The sequence below is a fragment of the Callorhinchus milii genome, unplaced genomic scaffold, assembly GCF_018977255.1.
Source record: "Callorhinchus milii isolate IMCB2004 unplaced genomic scaffold, IMCB_Cmil_1.0 Scaffold1, whole genome shotgun sequence".
Taxonomy (NCBI): domain Eukaryota; kingdom Metazoa; phylum Chordata; class Chondrichthyes; order Chimaeriformes; family Callorhinchidae; genus Callorhinchus; species Callorhinchus milii.
This window is the reverse complement of record NW_024704742.1, coordinates 60782600-60803981: the sequence shown is the minus strand read 5'-3', so window position 1 is coordinate 60803981 and position 21382 is coordinate 60782600. Positions and strand designations below refer to the sequence as shown.

Here is a 21382-nt window from a genome sequence, read left to right as displayed (position 1 = left end):
AGACGCTGAGAAAATTCAGGCTTCTTATAAGATAATTCACTTTGTTATAATTGTCACTTTGCTGGAAAGCGCAGTTTAAAGCTGCTGTTAATTAATTTTCTTTTCTCAGGTGTATACATTCCCTGACTTTGGTACAATGGTTTGACATGATTGTTTTCGCTGCCTGCAGAGTAAGGTATTTCAGTGTCACTTCACAGGACAGCAGTCAAACTCTTTCATAATGCCTTTGAACCTCCTTTGTTTCCAGTGGTTTTGTTTGTAATAATGTTACAGACCCCCATAAAATAATTGGGTGTCAATATGATGTAAGAATCAGGTTTTACTAGCTAATCTAATAAAATATTCAGATGTACCAATTGCAATTATCAGTATAGTATCAGTCAATAATGCAGAATAACAGAATAGCAACTACAATTTCCTATAATAAGTGAATAATCATTCCACTTGGTGTGCTTTTTCTTTGATGAACTGTAGTAAAATTATGTCCATTGCTCTCTGGTGATAATCTGCTTAGATGGTATGTATTATTGAAATAGCAAGTCTGAACATTTCTTAAATTTTGAAATAAAGGATTGGTTCTGGATATCTGGCAATAAGAGGAGCCACAGAAACAGGCAGTTATTTTGGCCAGATTCTAAAATACTCTCTACCTATAGCTGGAGATCCTTATAGCAAAAATTAACTCTCTTTTCTTCCTCTTGTTCTTCCTGGGTCAATCATAGTCTTCCAAGCATGGCTGTAATTATATCACATCTCAGACCGTGCACACTTCACCATAGCAACAGTTAGCCAGCAAAACAATACAGATAATTTGTTTATTCGTAATTAGAATATTAAGGTTATATTTTTCCTTTTTTGGGTTTACAATATAACATAAATTTACTTTTATATAGCATCTTGCATGTCCGGAGGACTCCTCAAGGCACCAGTTTGCCCTGAGATGGAGGTGGGCAAAGATGGAAAGTGAAGTTTGAGGGAAGATTTGAAATATAAACTCCACAAATATATGCCTTTACAATTGCTGATTTGTCTATTCGCACGCCGGGTTCATTGCGTTTATGCCAACAATCTACTTCGCGATTCACAATTATATTCAGATTCAATAATAAAACACAGACTTTTAGAAGCTTGTATGGCCTTGTGTTGAACTTCCCATACTATTAAGTGGCTGAAAAAAATGAAAGCAAAGTGCCTTTGCCAACTTTCAGAATTCGAACGAATTTTGAATCTCAAAATCAGAAATCACAAACTGTAAGTTTGCAATTAGCTCAACTCAATCTGGCTGCAAATATTGTATTTTCGATCACACTGCATGCATACAGTTGTATCTAAACCAAGATCACTATTTTCAATAGTTATTTATAGCTGAACAATGTAGAAAGAAAGCAATTTGTGAAATTTGAACCTGGAGATCGTATTTATTATATCTGATATTATTCCAGCAAATAGCAGTATAATAACAAAATATTCAAGAATGAAGGTTATTGTAGCTGCCACTCTCGGCTGGTTTAGGATTAATATAGGCTTTGCCGGAGTTGAGGAATTGTAATGATAACCACCAATATTTGATATGTTATATTTAACACATAATATTTAACTGTTATATTTTATCTGTTCAGTTTCTGCTTATATCCTGAATGGTATTTTGCATACTTGGAAAGAGCAATGGCTACAATGTCCTAATTTGTTCTGTAGCAATTGCTTGTCAAGTACATATATTAATAGCTGTCACAACTAGATGACCTGCTGTAGATGGAAATATAAATAAATAGATGCAGCATTGCTAGATTATTAACAGGTTGGAATGGATAGAAAAGTTCAGGTTATGAATGATAAGAGGTCTGACTAAGGGAGACTAAGTCACATCAAGGCTCGACTACAGGAACTCCCTCCTCATTGGCCTTCCCAACTCTTCCCTTCACAAGCTGCAGATCATCCGAAAACTCGTGTACTCTCACGCACCAGGCTCCGTGACCCCATCACTCCCACCCTTGCCCGACTCCACTGTCTCCCCATCCCCCAGAGGATCGAATTCAAGATCCTCATCCTCAGTTTCAAGGCCATCCATGGCCTTGCCCCCTCCTACCTCTCTGACCTGCTGACTCCCTAACAACCTGCCCGCTCACTCAGTTCAGCGAGCTCCGGTCTGCTCCATGTCTCCCACCCAACCAGCCCTACCATCGATGGCTAGGCTTTCAGCCTCTCTACCCCCACACTCTGGAGCTCCATCCCATGGTCCCTTTGCCTCACTTCCTCCCTTGCCTCCTTCAAGGCTGGTCTCAAGAACCTTCTCTTCGATCGTGCCTTTGGTCGCCCTCCCACCTCTCTGCCTTCCCTCATCCCTACACCATCCCTCCCCCATGATCAGGCCCCGACACCCGACTGTTCAGCACTTTGGGACATCCTCGCGACGTGAAAGGCACTCTATAAATGTAATTTTGCTGTTGTTGTTGTTGTTGTAAGGGGGTCACAACGCTTTAGTGGACCTACAATTTTTTTCATTCAATCACATCATGATACAAATAAAGATTCAACACCTTGCTTAAGAATTTCCAAACCGAACTACCAAGAGTTCCATATATATATGTGTATATATATATATGGAGAGTTCCGTTTGTCTGGTAGTAGTGCTCACTCTTCACGGAAAGATCCACAGTGTTGAAAAGACTTCATTTGTCAGATCTTCAAGAAAAATCATTTTTGCAATATCCTATGATGTGTTAAGACGTCTGGACGATGTGATAAGGCACTATGTCAAATGCAAGAATTATTATTATTAGATTTAGAAGGGATGTCCCTATGGCTGTCACATCTTAGCAGGAAAATTAAAGAACAGTTTAGCTAAAATTGCAGCATTGCAAATTCACAAACTAATTAAAAAAATGACTCTCCAACCTGCAAAATCCTTCTTAATAGGAATAAGTCACACTATTAGCTACACAGCAAAAGATTAATCAAGATTCTATTATATAAATCGCACCTGGGTTTAGAGCTTATGTGATTTGGATGAATATTAGCTTGAGGGACATTCCTTGGCACAAACTTGGCTGCTGCATTTGCCCACAAGTACACAGTCACCACAATGTAAAGTAAATATCCTGTGGAGCGCTTGGTGATATCTCAAAGACATAATAGGTGCTATATGAAGGATTATTATTATAATATGTTATTTGTCCACCTTTTTTCACCTATTATCTCCAATTGGGTATAATTTGTGAGACTTACAAATAGTGACTCCTGCAAGTACCCAGTTGTGACTTCACCCAACATGCTCGGAAACCAATCTCATATCCATCTGTGGGTTTCTTTGGGGAGAGAATGCGGACTTTACACCAGACAAAATGGAAATTTCCATACGTTTGTACAACTCTAAGTAGTTTGGTTTCGAAATTCTTACAGTACATGGTTTCTGTGTGTGTCAGATGCCCAGTTGACCAAAAATAATGGAGCTGGATCACAGCCAAAGGAAGCTTATTGGGAGATCAATATCTAAATGGAGACCTGTTGAGACACATCCTGGTAATATATAGGCTTTGATGTTTGAGAGTCCTTTTGTGGATCCCTCAAATCGAACCAATTCTGACTTATTCTGCAAGGTAAGAACTCATGTGTACACCTCACGTTCTCCTTTGAAACTTTCTCGGTGGCTATGCCCATGGCTTGTGCTGATTTGGGTGTGTGCACCACCTTTGGTAAACCTACCTATCTTTGTAAACTGTTTCGGATATCTCCACTATTGTGCAATGGCATTTGAAGTTTCAATCAGACCTCAGACACGGGGAACTCCTATCCCCTAATGCTAACGTAAACTCTGCTAATTATTTTCCTGAATTAATCTAAGCATTAAGTATACCCATATTTCTAGCAAAAAGGTTTTTCCCAAAAATAAATTGAAGAGGGACACAATTCACAACTACTTCTCTTCTTCAACAACACCCCCCTGCCCATGAGTGTCTTTGATTGGACTTCCAGATTAGTGGGTCATTCACCACGTGGCTGTTTGTGGGATGCACTTAGCTACTTTGTCTAGAAAGATCGCCATTACCCTAGACAGTAAGTGTTTTGAGATAAGATGTTTCAAAAATGTCAATTCTTTCTTTCTGAGTGTAAAGCACAGTAGCACCTGGCATCCATATAATAAAACTCCTTCAAAATTCAAACTTTTACACATGTGCTAAGCCACTGACATCATCAGTTGCACATTGCCTGACATTCCTGGAAACATAGCTTTGTGCAAATACAAGGACATTATGGCTATGGTGCTGATGTGCTGAGAGCCAGCAACTTAAAAGGGGAGCTCCAGTTAATGCAGCTCAATATCAGAGGATTTGAGTCTACTTTTGTAGATGTTACTAGAAACTTTGTGTTCCAATTTTAAATGAAATTACTGCTAAGTCACTAATAATGCCACTTATTGCAGAGTGTAAGACAGTGATTGCAGTCTATGTGGAGCAATGAGCCTCACAAAGACAAAATAAGATTGAAATGAATAGAAGTTGTAAAATTCCAGTTAGCATCCCTTGTTGAATTCCAGATTGAGGGAATAAGTTCAGGAAGGGACAGGCAGACATTCCCATTTAGAATTTGACGATCCTTGCAATAAATTCCTGTAAGCTCTTCCTGTAGCCGGACATTTCTTTATTTAAATTTTATTGAATTATCTAGATGCTTTTTGAAATTAAACATTGAGAAGTAATAACATTTGACAATCCGCTCANTTTTTTTCTCCTTCAAAATGGCAAGAATGTAATTCTTCAAAGTTACAACTTACTTCTTAGAATCTCGGGGTTAGAATATATCGCTGCGAAAGTCACAGGCTCCTCAGTGGCTGTGTCCAAGCCAACTTCTCTGAAGTGATCATGCGCTCGGCTGCCTTTCATCGAATGGCATTTTAACATTTTCCAGTGTTCCGGATACAATATCGTCATGAGTTCATCCACACTGGAGACTGATCGCAACTGTTGTTCCAGCTCACTGCTCAAATGACCCTGATGAAGAAACAATAGCACTGATTACACAGCATACTGGAAACAATTTGTGCGTGGCGAGATTTGAAAACAGGGCAGCAGGATGATGTTTTTTTGGTGGGAACTCATCAACATGCTGAAGAGTATCCAAACCAGATTGAAAGTTCCACATATGTAAGCAACCTGCACGTGGGAATTTCCCTGCGTCTGGAATGGAATGTGTACTTTCTCCCCAGAGGGACTTAGCTATTTCTGGAGAATATCGGATGGGGCTTGGGGACCGAAATGTGTGTTGGGGCAGTGCTGTAGTTTAAGCAGCTAAAACCACATAGCTTATCATTGAGAGCAGTGGGATGGCTTGGCATGTGAATTGCTTAACCACTATATGGGCTGTCGATTACTATGAGTTCAATTCCAGGCAGGGCGAAACATTGGGCAAGTTTCCTTACTCCACACGCCTAATAATAATCCCTCCAAAAAAAAACCAAAAAACAATAATAAATTGGTCATTTTCAATCTACGACTGTTTGTGGGACACTGCTGTGCGCAATTGGCTGCCGCGTTCACCCACAAATATGCAGTCAATTCACTTTACAGTATATTCTGTGAAGCGCTTTGAGACGTCGAGAAGACGTGAAAAGCGATATATCAAATGCAAGGATTATGATTATTATTATTATTATGGGGTCAAATTTGGGATATCTCTTAATGAGATTCCTTAATAAGAAACAAGTTAGAGTTAAGCAAACGGGAATGCTTCCAGTAAGCGAATATACATCACGGCAATCAACAAGAATTCCACTACAATACAATCTACATCCTGGACAGAGGTCCTATTTTTCCAAAATAAGCTTAAACATATTAGACAATAGTTTTAAGGCTAAGTCAATGAGACATTTCTGGCCTCAGTTTTTGTGGTTCTGAGTGAAAGCAAAACATTTATATGGCAAAATTGACTAAAAACACTGACAACTTCCTTCATGCATCCTCCAACATGATTCATATCTGTGTTATTATTAATAATGTCAAACAGCATCGCTATACTCTGGAATTACTGATGAAATTATTGCGATGTGCGCAATGTGCAATGTCCTCAAAGGTACAAATGTAACCTCCACCAGTGGCAGTCCTTCCTGTAGGGGAGCATGATGTAATTAGCAATTATTTTTAGACTCTTTTCACATTCAATCTAGTGAGGGCTGAAAACATATTCACAGAGTGTGTATAAGAGTGTCTAGGTTTTTTTTTAGGGTTTTGCTTCTTCTATCCTCAGGTGGCCATTAATCCTCTAGTTACTAGCTGTCCATATTTATCATTATTTTCCTGGTCATGTACAGAGAATTGGACAATTATCTGGACTCCTGGCATGTTAGTTAATTGGCTGATCACTTTCTGAGGTCAATAAGCCCTTTGGAAAAAATTGGGTCACACAATCCACGATTGTTTGTGGGATACTGTTGTGTGCAATTAGCTGCCGCGTTTCGACCACAAAATATACAGTTCATTCACTTTACAGTATATTCTGTGAAGCTCTTTGAGATGTCTCAATGACATGATGATAAGGTGCTATATCAAATGCAAGGATTATTAATATTATTATGATGAATCAAATACAAAGGTTTTGTCACGCCATATCACACAGTCAGCCAATATTGTAGCCAATATTGATGTTGTGCAATGCTACCTGCTACAGACTCTTGCCCATTGCCAACAATAACCAGGAACAAATAATTCAAATTGTTACTCCTTTCTGGGGGGTATTAAAGTTTAAGACATTTCCAAATGATATTGTGAAATATTTCCCAGTCTACTTTACTACTATTATCACCTTAATAAAGGCTAAAATAAATAATACACAATGTTGCAGAACTGGCTATTCTGCACTTCTAAACTACATTAAAGGAAACTTGCCAGAAAGTTTTTGGCAACATTTTGCAACTCTCAGAAATGTCACTGTCTCAACAGTTGTAAACCCTGAAAGACGATTGGATAGACTATTAGGTCAGATGCATCATGTAAATTTTCCATTCCATTCAAACATCAGGCTGCACTCTTTGGAAGAAAGCCAAGCACATCACTATTTACTTTGCTCGATTATTAAATAATGAAGCAATTTGTTTTTCGGAATGTCTTAGGATGTGATGATATGACTGTCAGATTCATATTTACTTATGTCCATGGGTTTAATCTCTTTCAATAAACTGACATTATTTTCCTCTTTATCCAAAATCTATGTTGGATGCAGCTGGTATAAGGATTATGATTTCCAGCTGTTCAATACAGTAAAACAATGTTAACGTCAAGCCAAGTGACCTCTAATAAGTTGACAATGGGAGGTTCCTTGCCCAGAGTTCTTTGACCAGCTGAATTACTCCTGATGCTCCTAAAAAGTTCATAACATTTCATAAGAACCGAAGAAAAATCAGGGGTGAGAAGACACCAATCAGCCCAATGAAGCTCATCGCTCCAGTGCAATAACTCTCCCATTATAGCTTCCAATTCCATATTCATAAGACGAATAGTGCTTTCATCTGATTTAGCACCATTCACATCAGGAATACGTGCCAAAGTGCTTCATAGGATTTACTGTAGGGTGCATTTTTGTAGTCAAAGTAATTTGTGCACAAGAATGTTGCTCTATGTTCACCTACAGATATACAATCACAATGATAATAATCCCTTCATTTGATATCGTGCCTTATCAAGTCGTTAATGGGCCTCAAAGCGCTTCACAGAATATACTGTAAAGTGAATTGAATAAAATCCTGTGAAACACTTTGAGACTCTCAGAGACGTGACAATCAAATGGAAGGATTATTATTATATTATTATATATGGATACTTATATTTTCTAACTGGTAATAAAATCGAATGGAGGAGCTGAGTGGATTTTCTGTGTTCTTTCCAATCGCTGGAAGAAATGTCCATAGCTTAAAGTCTCAGTGAATTGGTTCACCCCCAAACCACCAATCAGGTCTGGTATATAAACATTCCATCCGTATTTACTTGAATAAAAAGCAGGTCAACAATAATGTTAATTAAGAGCTGCCCTGCTTGACTTATTTTACTACAATCAGTAAGATCTCACATCTGTGATAAATTCCATTTGATATGGATGAAGTTCAATAAATCTATTACATATTCACTTGAATGATGCAATTAAATAATAACCAAATATTAACTTAACATATCTATTCATAACAGCTGAAACATGGCCTAGGAAAAGCTTTAAGGTGATCACAGTGGTCGAGATGAGATTCAGGTATCTACTCTTCTGTGGTGAGTCACTGACAAATGGAATATGAGCCTGGAGGTATTTACTAAGTCCTTGAATTTCATAAAATTAGGTTGTTCACTGCTGGATGCCAAGATCACTTCACCACATGTAAATCACAGAGTTTCAGTGTGGTCTGGGCTGAGCGAGAAGACTGTTATGCGCACCACGATATATAGAAGAGGATTGTTGGGCATCTCTGGTCCTGTAATTCACCAAGTTGAAGACTGGAGTTCTGTTTTCCCATTGATTAAAATGAGCTTGAATTATGTCACAGAGTTCTCCCTGAAACAGTGTGGCCATTACACAAAATGTCTATTTAAGAATAATGCTCTGCAAAGATTGCGATAATAATATTAATCCTTGCATTTGATATACAACCTTCACTTTGGCAGGACGTCTTAAAGTGATTCACAGGATTTATTGTAAAGTGAAGTAACTGTGCATTTTGTAAGCATAAAAGCTGGCTGTACCCTACTCAAAATAACAGGGATTGTCTCAGTTTCCTCTTAAAATGTGTGGAGGATTCATAAATGATTCAGTAAGGTCACTCAATCTAAAATCTCTGGACTCAGCTTAGTTGAGACCGTTTGTTGAGAAATACTGATATAAATGATCTATTCTGCCTCAGAAAATATAATTTAAATGCTCCTTGGGAAGTAATATCACACTACACAGACAATGACCAGCTGCAGCATAAAAGCAGTCAATCGATTAAAGGTTCAAAGCATGGATTTTGATAGAATCCAGTTAATTTAACTCTCAAAGGTTGGGTGTAACCAACAATGTTGAATCCTGCAATGTTGAGCCACAAACCTGTTTCTAATCATGACACAATAAGGGCCTCGTTTCCAGCACATGACAACACGTGTCAATAATCTTGTTTGGTCTTTTGGATCCCAATTACTCACATGATATTATGTAAACTCACTTTTCATTTGTGCTGTGTTTTCTTTTGCTGTTTACTATTTTTGTGCCCTATAGAGCGCTTGTAAACCACCTGGTGCCAATTCACATTAAAGTAGCGTATAGTGCAAATGACACAGAGGAACGTAGGGAAACAGAAACAGAAAGAGGTCATTAAAACCACATGGTTTATTCACCAGTTTATTAGATCGTGACAGTTTTGTTTTTAATCCCAAGACCCTGACCTTTCACAATACACCTTAATACCTCTACTACCCAGGTATCAATCTACCTTGCATTTAAATATCCCTATTGATTCCACCTCTACAGCTTTCTGGGAAGAGTATTCTGTTGATTTACAAACTCTGTGTGAAGAAATGTTTCCTGGCCTCGATTCTAACCATCTTGGTTCTGATTTCAAGGCTGTGCCCTCTCGTAATGGATTCCTCTACCAAAGGGAAAGAGTCATTCAAAAAAAACCTGTCAATTCCTTTCATTATTTAAATACGTCAATCAAATCACCCCTTAACCTCCACTGTTTTTAGGAACATAATCCCAGTCTACCTAATCTCTCATTATGGCTAAATCCCTTCAGCCCAGGTATCAATCTAGAATCATATCATTTGAATCTTACTCTGATTACCACTCGGAAAAAGCTGAAGTTGTAACTTATAGCAACAACAACTAGCATTTATATAGCACCCTTCACATGAGTAGGATCCCAGTGCACTAGCAACACATTTGATGGTTTGAAATGCGACCTATCCCTAGTCAGTAAGACGATTCTGTCTTAAAATTTAAGCCTATACTTAATTCAGTCTAAATATGGAGCTTTGTTTACCCTATGTGTTGAAAAGGCTCCTAACTTAATACTGAATTTAAGTAATTTCCACTACTTCTTATTGTATTTATTGTATGATTGTATAAATGTATTTAAAAGTTTCTCCACGTCAAGTCACTTGCATTATATTTATATTACTGAATTTAGAGTACAATGCCACAGTGCAGTTAGACTGTGCTTTCACTCTGCAATACCTTACACGTTGGGTTGCAGAGTTCACCTACAGCAAATAGAGGAAAATTCCAGTGTGCTGAGTCACCTGGCAGCTGCTAGAGCTCTACAACTGACCTCTGGGTATCCTTACTGTATTGACATTGAAAATCATTGTTCTGTCTCTAACTCACTTTTCCCAGGCTAACACTATGTGACACTATCCTTATCTCCCCACTCTTACCATCCCCATGAAATCTACAAGTTTTACAAATTCACACGTAGTGTCACTCATTCACTGCTTCTTTATTAATTTAGTTTCTTTACTGCTGTCACCAACAACAACCAACAACAACTTGCATTTATATAGCTCCCTTCACTTAAAATAGCATCTTGGGGTGCTTCACATTCAACCAAAGGAAGGTAAATTTCACTGTGTGTATCCATCTGAGAATGTCCTCATGCTTAGCCTCACAGGTTTGAGGGTATTCTGTACTTCCATCTCATTAAAGTGACTGACAAACTGATCTTGGTGGATGTACAATACTATGGACTTTGATCATCTAAGATTTCAAAGCAAAAGGAGGAAAGAATTGCTTTGAACTGTCCAAAAAATGCCCCTCCGTCTATGCCACCAGTGTCCAATGACAGCTGTCTTTGTGGCCTCTGTGACTGACATGCACACATTTCCTATATACTGAGGTGTTATGAAGGGGTTTGGAGATAATAATAATAAACCTTGCATTTGATATAGCGCTTTTCACGTCGGGAGGACGTCCCAAAGCGCTTCACAGAACACACTGTAAAGTGAATTGACTGTATATTTGTGGGCGAACGCGGCAGCCAATTGCGCACAGCAATGTCCCACAAACAGTCGTAGATTGAAAATGACCAATTTATTATTGTTTTGGGTTTTGGAGGGATTATTATCTGCTGTTGAAATGCACTTTTAAATGGAGTCCTGTAGCATATTGGTCACAGCATTCACCTCACAAGTCAGAGGACCTGGGTTTGATTCCCTGGCACGGTGAAATATTAGGCAAGTTTCCTTATTCCATATATCTCTGTTTACCTAGATGTTTATAGGAACCTGGTTGTTAGTCGATTGGTGGATTGCTTTTCCGGGGGTAATAAACTGTTAAAAAAAAATTGGTCACTCAATCCATGACTGTTTGTGGAACATTGCTGTGCGCAATTCACTGCCGCTTTTTGTTCAAAAATATACAGTCAATTCACTTTACAGTATTTGTGAAGCGCTTTGAGATGCCGAAAACATAAGATGCTACATCAAATGCAAGGATTACATACATATATATATATCTCTATGTTTTGATTTCAGCGCCTTGAGATGTCATCCCGACATGAAAAGTGCTACATAATTGTAATTTGTTGTAGTTGATTCAGTGCCATATAACATTGAAATTGTGCATTCCAGTCCAACAATCTATCTCTGGATTTTTTGTAGGTGGGATGCATTGAATTCTCAGCTTGGTTTCGATATTCTTAAGCATGGTGATGGGTTTTCGCATGTGTCAGACATCCAGCTGACCTTGAAACACCTGAAAGCCATAAATTGCTACCTTTGTGGAATCCTGTAGCTCAGTGCAAGTGAGAGACCTGGGTTCAATTCCAGGCAGGTCAGGGCAAAACCTTGGGCAAGTTTCCTTACTCCACACGCCTAATAATAATCCCTCCAAAACAAAAAACAATAATAAATTGGTCATATTCAATCTATGACTGTTTGTGGGACATTGCTGTGCGCAATTGGCTGCCACGTTCGCCCACAAATATACAGTCAATTCACTTTACAGTGTGTTCTGTAAAGCGCTTTGGGACGTCCTCCTCACGTGAAAAGTGCTATATCAAATGCAAGGATTATTATTATTATTATTATTATGTAGCAATTGTGCGTTTGAAGCAAACATGGCAGTGTTTACCTCCAACATCTCCACAGCCATGAAGTGAATTAATTTATCTGGAGGGTAGTTGGCCAGGAAACATCTTTTACATAAAATTACATTCTTTCACCTCCGAAAAATCTAATTTCCCCCAGCACTGCACAGGACTGTCAGCACTGACTTCTAATTTAAGTCCCGACAATCTAGATTGCTACCAATTTAGCCAAGCTGCTTCAGGAAATCGGAACAAGAAAAGCCTTGACTTAGGTCTTGATTCTGAAGGAGATTAAGTTCTGTAATTCACCGTTTTCAAATTACTTGAACAGGCACCCCAATTGCCTGGTCACTAGGCACGGTTGTTAAGTTAAATTATTAAGTCTATTTACTTTATGTACTTTATTACCCCTTTAGGATCACACATAAAGAATTGCCACTTGAGTGTGATACAACAAGACGGCCAACAAATAGCTTTAGAATCATATCCTGGCAGAGACATAGATAACATAGGAGGAAATTGGAGGGAAAGAAAAATGACTCTGTTTAAACACAATTGAAGGGACGGAAGGACTAGCATCTTTAGCAATGGCATTAGTGAAGGGCTTTTTTATACAGACAACAGCACATACGCATGCCAAGAGGTACAGTTTAAATTCAGTTTCAGGGTTCTGCCAGTGATATTAAAAGGCACACATATCCTGGCTACCTACATGCTGGATGGAATCACAGTCAGTTTGTTGTTGTTATCAATCATCAAATTAGTATGATACAGAATGATCTACTGCACATAATATTTATGTGCGTAAATATTAAATAATGAGTTAACTTCAAACACTAAGTCTGAATTGAACGATTAAATTTAACACATTAATTCCAATTATATGGCCTGTTAACCTAGAATTGGCATGAGCTCCAGTGATGAACTATGCTCTTTTGATTAACTGTGCCAAATAGTATTTTAAATGTATAATCTGTGTGGGAACTCATTTACTCGCATCAGTCTCGCTGGAACCTGGCACTACAGAGGACGGTAGCTATAGTCAAATGAAACTCTGTTACACTTCATGTGTCACTTTTTCCATTAAATCAGAGTTGTACAATATTTTGAATAATACTAATTAATAATATTAAGTATTATTATGAATTTGATAATAAAATCTGAATTATACAATAATTTTAATAATAATGAATACTATTGCATATTATTATTATTAATTTATGGAGGATGTCCCTGTTATTTTATAAACAATGAGTATAAGTTGTTGTTTTTCAGTTTTAAGATTTAAGCCTTCTTTTGGTTGAGACATTAAACTGAGCTCATGTCTGCCTGTTCAAATGGATGTTAAAGATTCCGAGGCTATTCAAAAAGAGAAGAAAGTTTCTGCTGGTGGCCTGGCAAACAATTCACCAAATACAAGTTGCTCATTCACTTCATGCTGTTTGTGGGACATTGCTGTTCACAAATTGGCGATCGCATTCTCTCACAAAAACAGTCACTGGACTTTACAGTATATCCTGTGAAGCACTTTGGGATGTTCTCCCGATGCGTAAGGTGCTATTTCAAATGTAAGGATTCTTATTACTATTATTTATTATTGTTGATCTCTAATACACAGTAATTTCTAACAATAAATCTTTTTGTCACCCTACCCGATGGGACTTTGGCTTATGGAGTTAACAGGTGCCAAGTGAGAAGAATCCCAGCCCCCCTCAGTAACTGGTCTGCCTTGCAAGTCCCACTCACAAGTCAGGCTGGTATCTGCAGTGCCTTGGAGTACTGTATCCCTGCCTGGCTCAGGACAAATTCTCTTTATCCCATACGTTACATCAACTCGAAGGAACTTCACTCTGGATAATTTGCAGGCTAGTCACATTACAGATGAGTTCCTGCAAGTCAATGAGACGTACTTCTCATCCCCTATTAGAAACCACCACATATTAGGTCCGATAAAGTTCTTTGGGTGTATTGTACAATGAGCAATTAAGATGTAATTGAGACATAATCATGATGAAGGCCATCAAGAAGTCCATCCATTAGGGCTTGGGCAAGATAAGTTCCCCTGAGCCAGACCGGACTACAAATACTCCAAGGCATTGTTGATGCCGGCCTGGCTCTCGACTTGAAGAGGCAGACTAGTACCTGGGTGGCTGGGAATCTTCTTGCTTAGCACTGGTTAACCCTGAAAGCCAAAGTCTTAATAGGTAGGATAGCAACAGTGTTCACAACGCTAAACTGTGTAGTTTTAGTTGGTTAACCTTCAGAACTACCCCAATGCACATACTGGCTCTGTACAAGAGCTTTGGCTCCTGTCAACCTATGCCTAAGATCTGGTAAGCAGGGTGTATCTGTCTGGAAAGACACTCTAAACCAGACAAACATAAATCATATACAGTAAACTCCTGTTACCTAGACCCTGACTTAACTTGTCACTACCATTTAAGTCATGGTGCTGTCAATATCCCGGCCACATTTATTTATTGTTGTTGTTATTTATGTATTTAAACATATTCCTAACTCGCCACTCCGGATAATTCCTCACTGAACCCTTTTCCCTTGGAGTGATGAGTCATCATGAGTTTACCATATAGCTCTTGGTAGTTTGTTTTGGAGATTCTTAAGCATGGTGATGAGTTTCTATGTGCATCAGATTTCCAGCTGACCAAAAATAAACTGTTTATTTGAAGTTGTGTGTTGTAAGCTGGGATCCGTATCTATCTGCCCAATGGTGAGGAGAAATTTAACCTGTGTCTAGATTTGTTTTGTTGATGGTGCTTTGTACAACACCCAGAAATTGGCAAATTCTTGAATATAGCCTAAATTTTGATGCTGGTTTCTAAGTTATTTAACCTCAAAATTAAGACTGAAATTCAACAATTTGCCAAATACTGGATGTTTCCCTTCCTTGCCTGTCTTCAGATCACACTTAAAGACCTTCCTCTTTGATCATGTCTATGGTCACCTCCCCCGACTCCCTGCCTTAGCGTCAAGCTCCGCCACTGTTAAGCGCTCTGAGATACTTCCTCACCTGAAGAGTATTAGGTAAATGCACTTGGGTGTTGTTGCTCTAAAATTTCACAAAAATATAGTAAATCTAGACCCAAGTGGAATTTCTCCCCACTGATTCCTTCCCACAAGCTGATTAACCAAAATTAGGGGTAAGATGATTCCGTTTCATTTTGCTCAAGGAGCACTGGCTTGCTTCATATCCCCACCATCGTCGGATGAACTTTCAGCCATTCCACTCCCACTCTCTAGAGTCCCTCCAACCTGTTTCTCTCTCCCCTCATCAAAGGCCTGTCTCAACATGTACCTCTGTGACATCGCTTATGGTCATCTTTCCCCTTCCCACTCTCTTTGGCAACCACCCCACCTCAGGTGCCCAGACCGCATTGTTCAGTGATTTGAGACGTCTTCCCAGTGTGAAAGGTGCCAAATAAATGTAAATTGTATTGTATTGTTGTATTGCATCATGATGTGTTCAATGTGATAGTTCTTCATAGGTTGAGCAGTGCATTTACTCACAGAGTTAACCAGCCGGTCAATTTTACAAATAAATCTGCACAGTTGTAACCTAAATTTGACACTGTTTGAATTACAAGGCGTTGCCAACTGGCTGCTTTATTCTAAAAAACTGCTTTTAATCTTTCATGAACCAGAAGTAAGTTGATTGGGGTCAAATCTGGGCAAGGCTGGGGTGCCGTGCATTGCTTTTGGCATGTGCAAACCTCAGTTTTCCAGATGGCGCTATAAAATTACATATCTCCAGCCTCGTGTTGGCAGCTGCCCAAGTTACCGCGACTAAAAAAAAACAAGAAGCCAAGAAAAATGTCACAGCTCCTTGTGCAACAGAATGCTGCCTAACAATCTCCGCTCGACACTGTCAATCCGTCTCGTCTGGGAAACGCATTAGTGGCCCCCAAATTCCAACTCGGCTTAGCCTGCGAGATTACTCTAATCTTAACATTTGAAGTTTGTGGACAATTCTTTAAAATCTGACTCAATTTGGAAGTTGGATATTAAAAAAATGAGTTTTAGTTGCAGAAAAATTCAGTGTGAATTTCAAGAATTTTTTACAATTTCAAACAATCTTATAATCACTGACTCTCTATGCCTCTCACCTCGTTCAAGGTGCATCTCAAGAGGTATCTGTTTTACTGCACTTCCGGTCATCTTTTCCCCTCCCTACCTCCTTCTTTGGCTTCCAACCCCAGCTCGGATGCCAAGCCAGGAATGTTTTGTTACATGCCTTGGGACATCCTCCCGACATGAACGAAACATGTATGTATGTAAATTCATATTTACATATTAAAGTTTAAGACAAAATGATCCTACAGGCTAAGACGTGGTGGGATTTCAGGCGTAAGGTACCTCATTGCTAGTGCTCTAACTGTGGCCTATGGAGCAGATGCAGCTGCAGAATCAGGCTTGTGTTTGTCTAATTTAATCAAGATGTCGAGAGAAAGTGATGCTTATCATTGGTAAATGGGTTTCATTCCAGCCACTTTGCTTCCAGCCACTTTGTTTCCACCCAAAGCAGACAAGTTTTAGCAACTTTATTAAATGCTCCAACCATAAAAAGATCAATCTAATCTAAGACAACACTGTAGGTGGTTTACTGCGAGCTATTTTAAAGCGAATAGGTATTCGTGTAAGTGTGCTGCAGAGAGAAAAATAAACCATTACATTGTCCTATCCACCACTCCATAGAAACCTCAGGACTCGGCTCCTGATTTTCTCTGTGACCTGCTCAGCTGCACAGCCTCAATCTCTTGACATGTTGAGCAACATCACCCCGATCTCACTTAGTACTCTATGGTCAGAACGCTTAGAGGTCGGCCTGGCTCACTTGCTAGTCTTATTGTTCCTGAGTCAGAAGGTTGTGGGTTCAAGGCCCACGACAGTCGATTGGCAGATCATTTTCCGGGGTAATGGTTTTTGCCAGCGTGATTAGTTAGTCTTTTCGGATATTCCTTGACACCAGGTTACACTGGTTGCTATCTAAGAGTGTGCTTGCTGTGTGGGTGGCAGCTTCTACACTATAAACAAATTCACACACCCAGGTGTTCACATTGTGTGAACAGCCATCTTCGGATATTAAGGGCAACCATTATGCTTTACAATATATACTGTGGAGTGTTTTAAGCTGTCTTCTTGATGTGAAAGGCGCTATATTAAAAGTAAGGATTATTTTAATTTAGTAATGACTCAATAGAAAAGAAATGATGATGTGGATTTAAGAAAATGAACAATAAACTTGTGTTTAGTATACAATATTGTTATTGCAGGCGAAGACAGCAGCCAGGTCTAAACTGCGAAGAAAGGTAGTAATCATAAGCTATAATAATGTATAAATGGAAGTCGTGTTGGAGATGGTGGTTTATAGAAATGAAAAGCTTTTACATCAGTCACCGTAAATCATTCAGGCTGTGTCTGGTGCTGCTCAGAGGCCTATTATCCCTCAATCACTAGTCTTCAGTGTATGTTTCTGTTTGACAGTAACGCATAACACATTATCCCGTCTGAATTGTGGGCTACCTACTCTGAAATCAACACTATGATTTAGAAAATTAAAAGGTCGAGAGCCCTCATGGTACAGTAGATAGAGCTGCAGTTTGTCGACCAGGAGTTTGCTGGTTCAAACCTTGGCTCACGCTGAGTTTGCTGGCCTCAGCCAGAGGCTGTCATAGGGAGTAGCAATGGAGCCTAACCTTCGCAGGATTAGGGAGGGGAAAACCAGTAAGAGTTCTTGTTCCATGTCCACTACACCACCCTCTCCTCATTTTGCGCGTGTGTGTGTGTGTGTGTGTGGCAGCTCGGTGGTGAGAGGTCAGGCTCAACTTGTGGTGCCCTCTACTGATGAGTCACTGGTTGACACTCAATGGCACATCTCACCCAACAACAACAACTTGCATTTGTATAGCATCCTTCACGTCGGAAAGACGTCCCAGGGCGCTGGACAGCCAGGGTTTTTTTTTGGACCTGAGCTGGAAGTTCGGGTAGAGGATGGGGAGGGTGTGGGTGAGAGGATGGCCGAAGGCACGGTCAAAGTGGAAGATCTTTAGCCAAGATTTGAAGAAGGCAAGTGAGGGGTTGAGGCGAAGGGATTGCAGGATAAAGTTCCAGAGTGTGGGGGCAGGGATGCTGAATGCCCAACCACCAATGGTGGGGCGGGAAGTGCAGGGGACCTGGAGCAGGCCAGTGTCTGCCGAGCAGAGGGAGGGACAGGCTGATACGAGGTTAGGAAGTTGGAGAGGTAGGAGAGAGCAAGACCATGGAGGGCTTTGAAGATGAGAACAAGGGTTTTGTACTTGGTTCTCTGAGAGATGGAGAATAATGGTCACTTGGCTGGGGTACATGGGGAAACCAGTGCACTCAAGCAAGTGGAGGCCAAACAGGAACAGAGAGGCACATGCTGATGGGGGGATAGTTAGAAAAATAACTGGAAACACTATATATATAAAGCACATGATCTAATAATCCAAGATGTTCGGCCCTTTTCAAGGTTATTCCCACTGAATCTCCTTGTCACACATCAGTCAAAAGGGATAAACAAAATGTCCTTATTGGCAAGTTTGGGACTGAATACTGCGCTCACCAAACCTTAAGGCAATGTCATGCTTTTCAGACTTCAAATCGTCCTTATGTGTTTTAGTTAGTGAGGATTGCAAAGGCCTCTATTTAAAAGAATGGAATGTTTTGACTTTTTTTTTCAACTCTTAATCTTAATTTTAACACTATAAATTTTTCTAGTGAAACGTTACATGGCCTGGCATAAGTACCTCTGCCATCAATTATTAAATGTATTTAGGATTAATGAAACAAAGTACTAACTTAATCATGTGGCTAAGGGGCCAAGTCCGCACTCCTTTCACTTCTCTCCGGGGGAAACTGGCACAGATCTCAACAAATAAACTTTTTGTTTTGCAGAAGAAAAGAACGCCCTGGAATATTACCAATCTCTCACTCCACCACAAAGTGGGGACTAAATTATGTATTCCTTAAAGATTCACTTTAGTATTGTTGTCAACTTGAGGAAACTCTGCTTTGGACATAGATCACCTTGGAAAAGAGTTCTCGTGGGTCTGTCTGACATACTTACAGGTCGGATAAGGAGCTCCATTTGTGTGACCCATTAAGAAATCCCATTAAGAAACACCACAAAGTCAGTTTGGTTTACGAAGCCCCTTCGGCCATTCTAATCTCATCCTTTCGGAATACCTACCCTAACGTCCTCCCATCACAGCATCAAGTTTTAATTGCCTTTTAATAGCACCCTTCATGCCAGATAGTGTTCTGGAGCGCTTAACAGTGGCAGAGTCTAACCCCCAGCCAGGGGGAGAGGGAATGGGGAGGTGACTGTAAACACGATCAAAAAGCAAGGTCTTTAGAAGGGATTTGAATGTGGGGAGGAAGGGGGCAAGACGGAGGGACTGAGGAGGGAGTTCCAGAGCTTCGGGTCGTAGTGACTGAAAGCATGTCCGCTGATGGTGGAGTGGAGGGGGCGAGGGATGAACAGGAGGCCAGAGCTGGCCGAGCGGAGGCTACGGGTGGTGGAGTGTGGGGTGAGCAAGTCGGAAAGGTAGGCAAGTGCAAGGGCATGAAGGGATTTGAAAATGAGAGAGGATCTTGAAGTCGATAACGTTCGGAAATTGGGAGCCAGTGCAGCCTGGCATGGACTGGTTTGATGGAGGTCAGGGGTTTTGTGTGGGTTAGTATCTGGGCGGCAGAGGTCTGAATTAATTGTATTTTATGTACACTGGAACTGGGGAGGCCAGCGAGGAGAGTTTGGATCTCCATGAGAAAATGTCTCAGATCTTCAGAAAGAAACAATAAGGTTCCAACCACACCAAAAACAGGAAACAAACAGCATGATTATAAAGTTGGAGGAACACAATCTTACTGAGAAAATCTGATAAATGCCTGCAAAACAAAAGACAGGAAATTTGCACCGGTCAAATCTGCAAACATTCACAACCTCCAAGATAGAAGTACGTCATAAAGAGACATATTATCAATAGGTGGGAAAACTGGCATGGAAATGCCACTCCAAAATGGGAAGCGTTCTCCCTCCCAAAAGAACATTTTTCACAAAACCTATTCCTAGTAAGAAATTTCAATGGCATATAATAATAATCCTTACATTTGGTATTGCGCCTTATCATGTCTTTGAAACGTCTCATTCACAGTCAAAGTGAATGGACTGTATATTTTGAAAATATGGATAAGATATGAAAGACAGAACCCTATTATTATTGACACTAGCGATTTCTCTTCTCCCTCCACTGATAATTTCCTCTGCAAATTTTCTCTCCCAAAGTACTGACTCCTAACTGACATACTGGGGACAATAATGTGACATTAATGTGACGTCATAGTTATCACTGGTCCTGGTCTGATTGAGGAACAAAGTATTTCATGCATCTCAAAATAAAAATGTAAACTTTAATGTTTAAACAGCAATAAATTTCACTCCATCCTCTTGCTTTTATTGAGCATGCCACCTTGTAGCAATCAACTGGTTGGAGACTTCTGATCTAGGCTGACATTACAATAAAGTGCTAGGGTGGTGCTCTGTTGCTGAAATTTGTCATCGTTTGGGTGAGCCAAGGACCTGCCAGGTGGATAATAAGGATTCCATCTTGCTGTTTAAAAAGAGAAAGTTTCTGCAAGGTAAAAATAATCCATCTCTTCATGGTTGTTTGTGACACATTGTTGTGCACAAACTGGTTGATGTGTTCACCTGCAAAATTACACTGTCACTACACTGTAAAGTATAATCCTGTGAAGCACTTAGAGCCATTTCGATGAAGTGATACCGCACAGTATCAAATGTAACGATGATTACAATGCACACCTCAACCTTAGAAAACAGGTTTTTTTGTAAATATTCCTTCTTTTAATAAAATAAGCACATTTTACATTTTGAGTTTTGAATAGTCTATCATTACAATGACGTCTGAGGAAATATTTTGAAATTTCATCCACAGTGTTTCTTGACTGATGGGATGAGGTGCCAACCTGTGTCCAGCATCTGTCACACTCAAGTTAGTTTACCCAATGCTTTTGTCTCTTTTACTATGGAAATGTATTCAACTTCCATGTGATGCTTTTCTCAGAACACTATTATGTTTGAATCAAAGGCACAAATCCAAGTCCATATCCAAAGTCAATTTTTCACAGAACTCTTCTAATCAGTGCAGAAAAGCTTCTGATTAAGACTGGACTGAACAATTCTAAAACAATTGTATTAAGTTTAATTTCAACCATTTTGCCCCATTCTCTGGAACTCCATCCTGGAGTCCCTCCAACTCTTCCCACTTTCAAAGCCCACCTCAAGACTTACCTCTT

The 21382-nt window shown here is 39.7% G+C and overlaps 1 protein-coding gene across 1 annotated transcript in view; it reads right to left on the bottom strand.

Moving 5' to 3' along the window:
- Positions 1 to 21382, bottom strand: part of vegfc (vascular endothelial growth factor c) — a 100322-nt gene that overhangs the window by 27238 nt on the left and 51702 nt on the right. The window contains exon 2 of the mRNA XM_007895924.2: positions 4772 to 4988. Within this exon, the coding sequence (XP_007894115.1) occupies positions 4772 to 4988 (217 nt within the window). The remainder of the gene's footprint in view (positions 1 to 4771; positions 4989 to 21382) is intronic.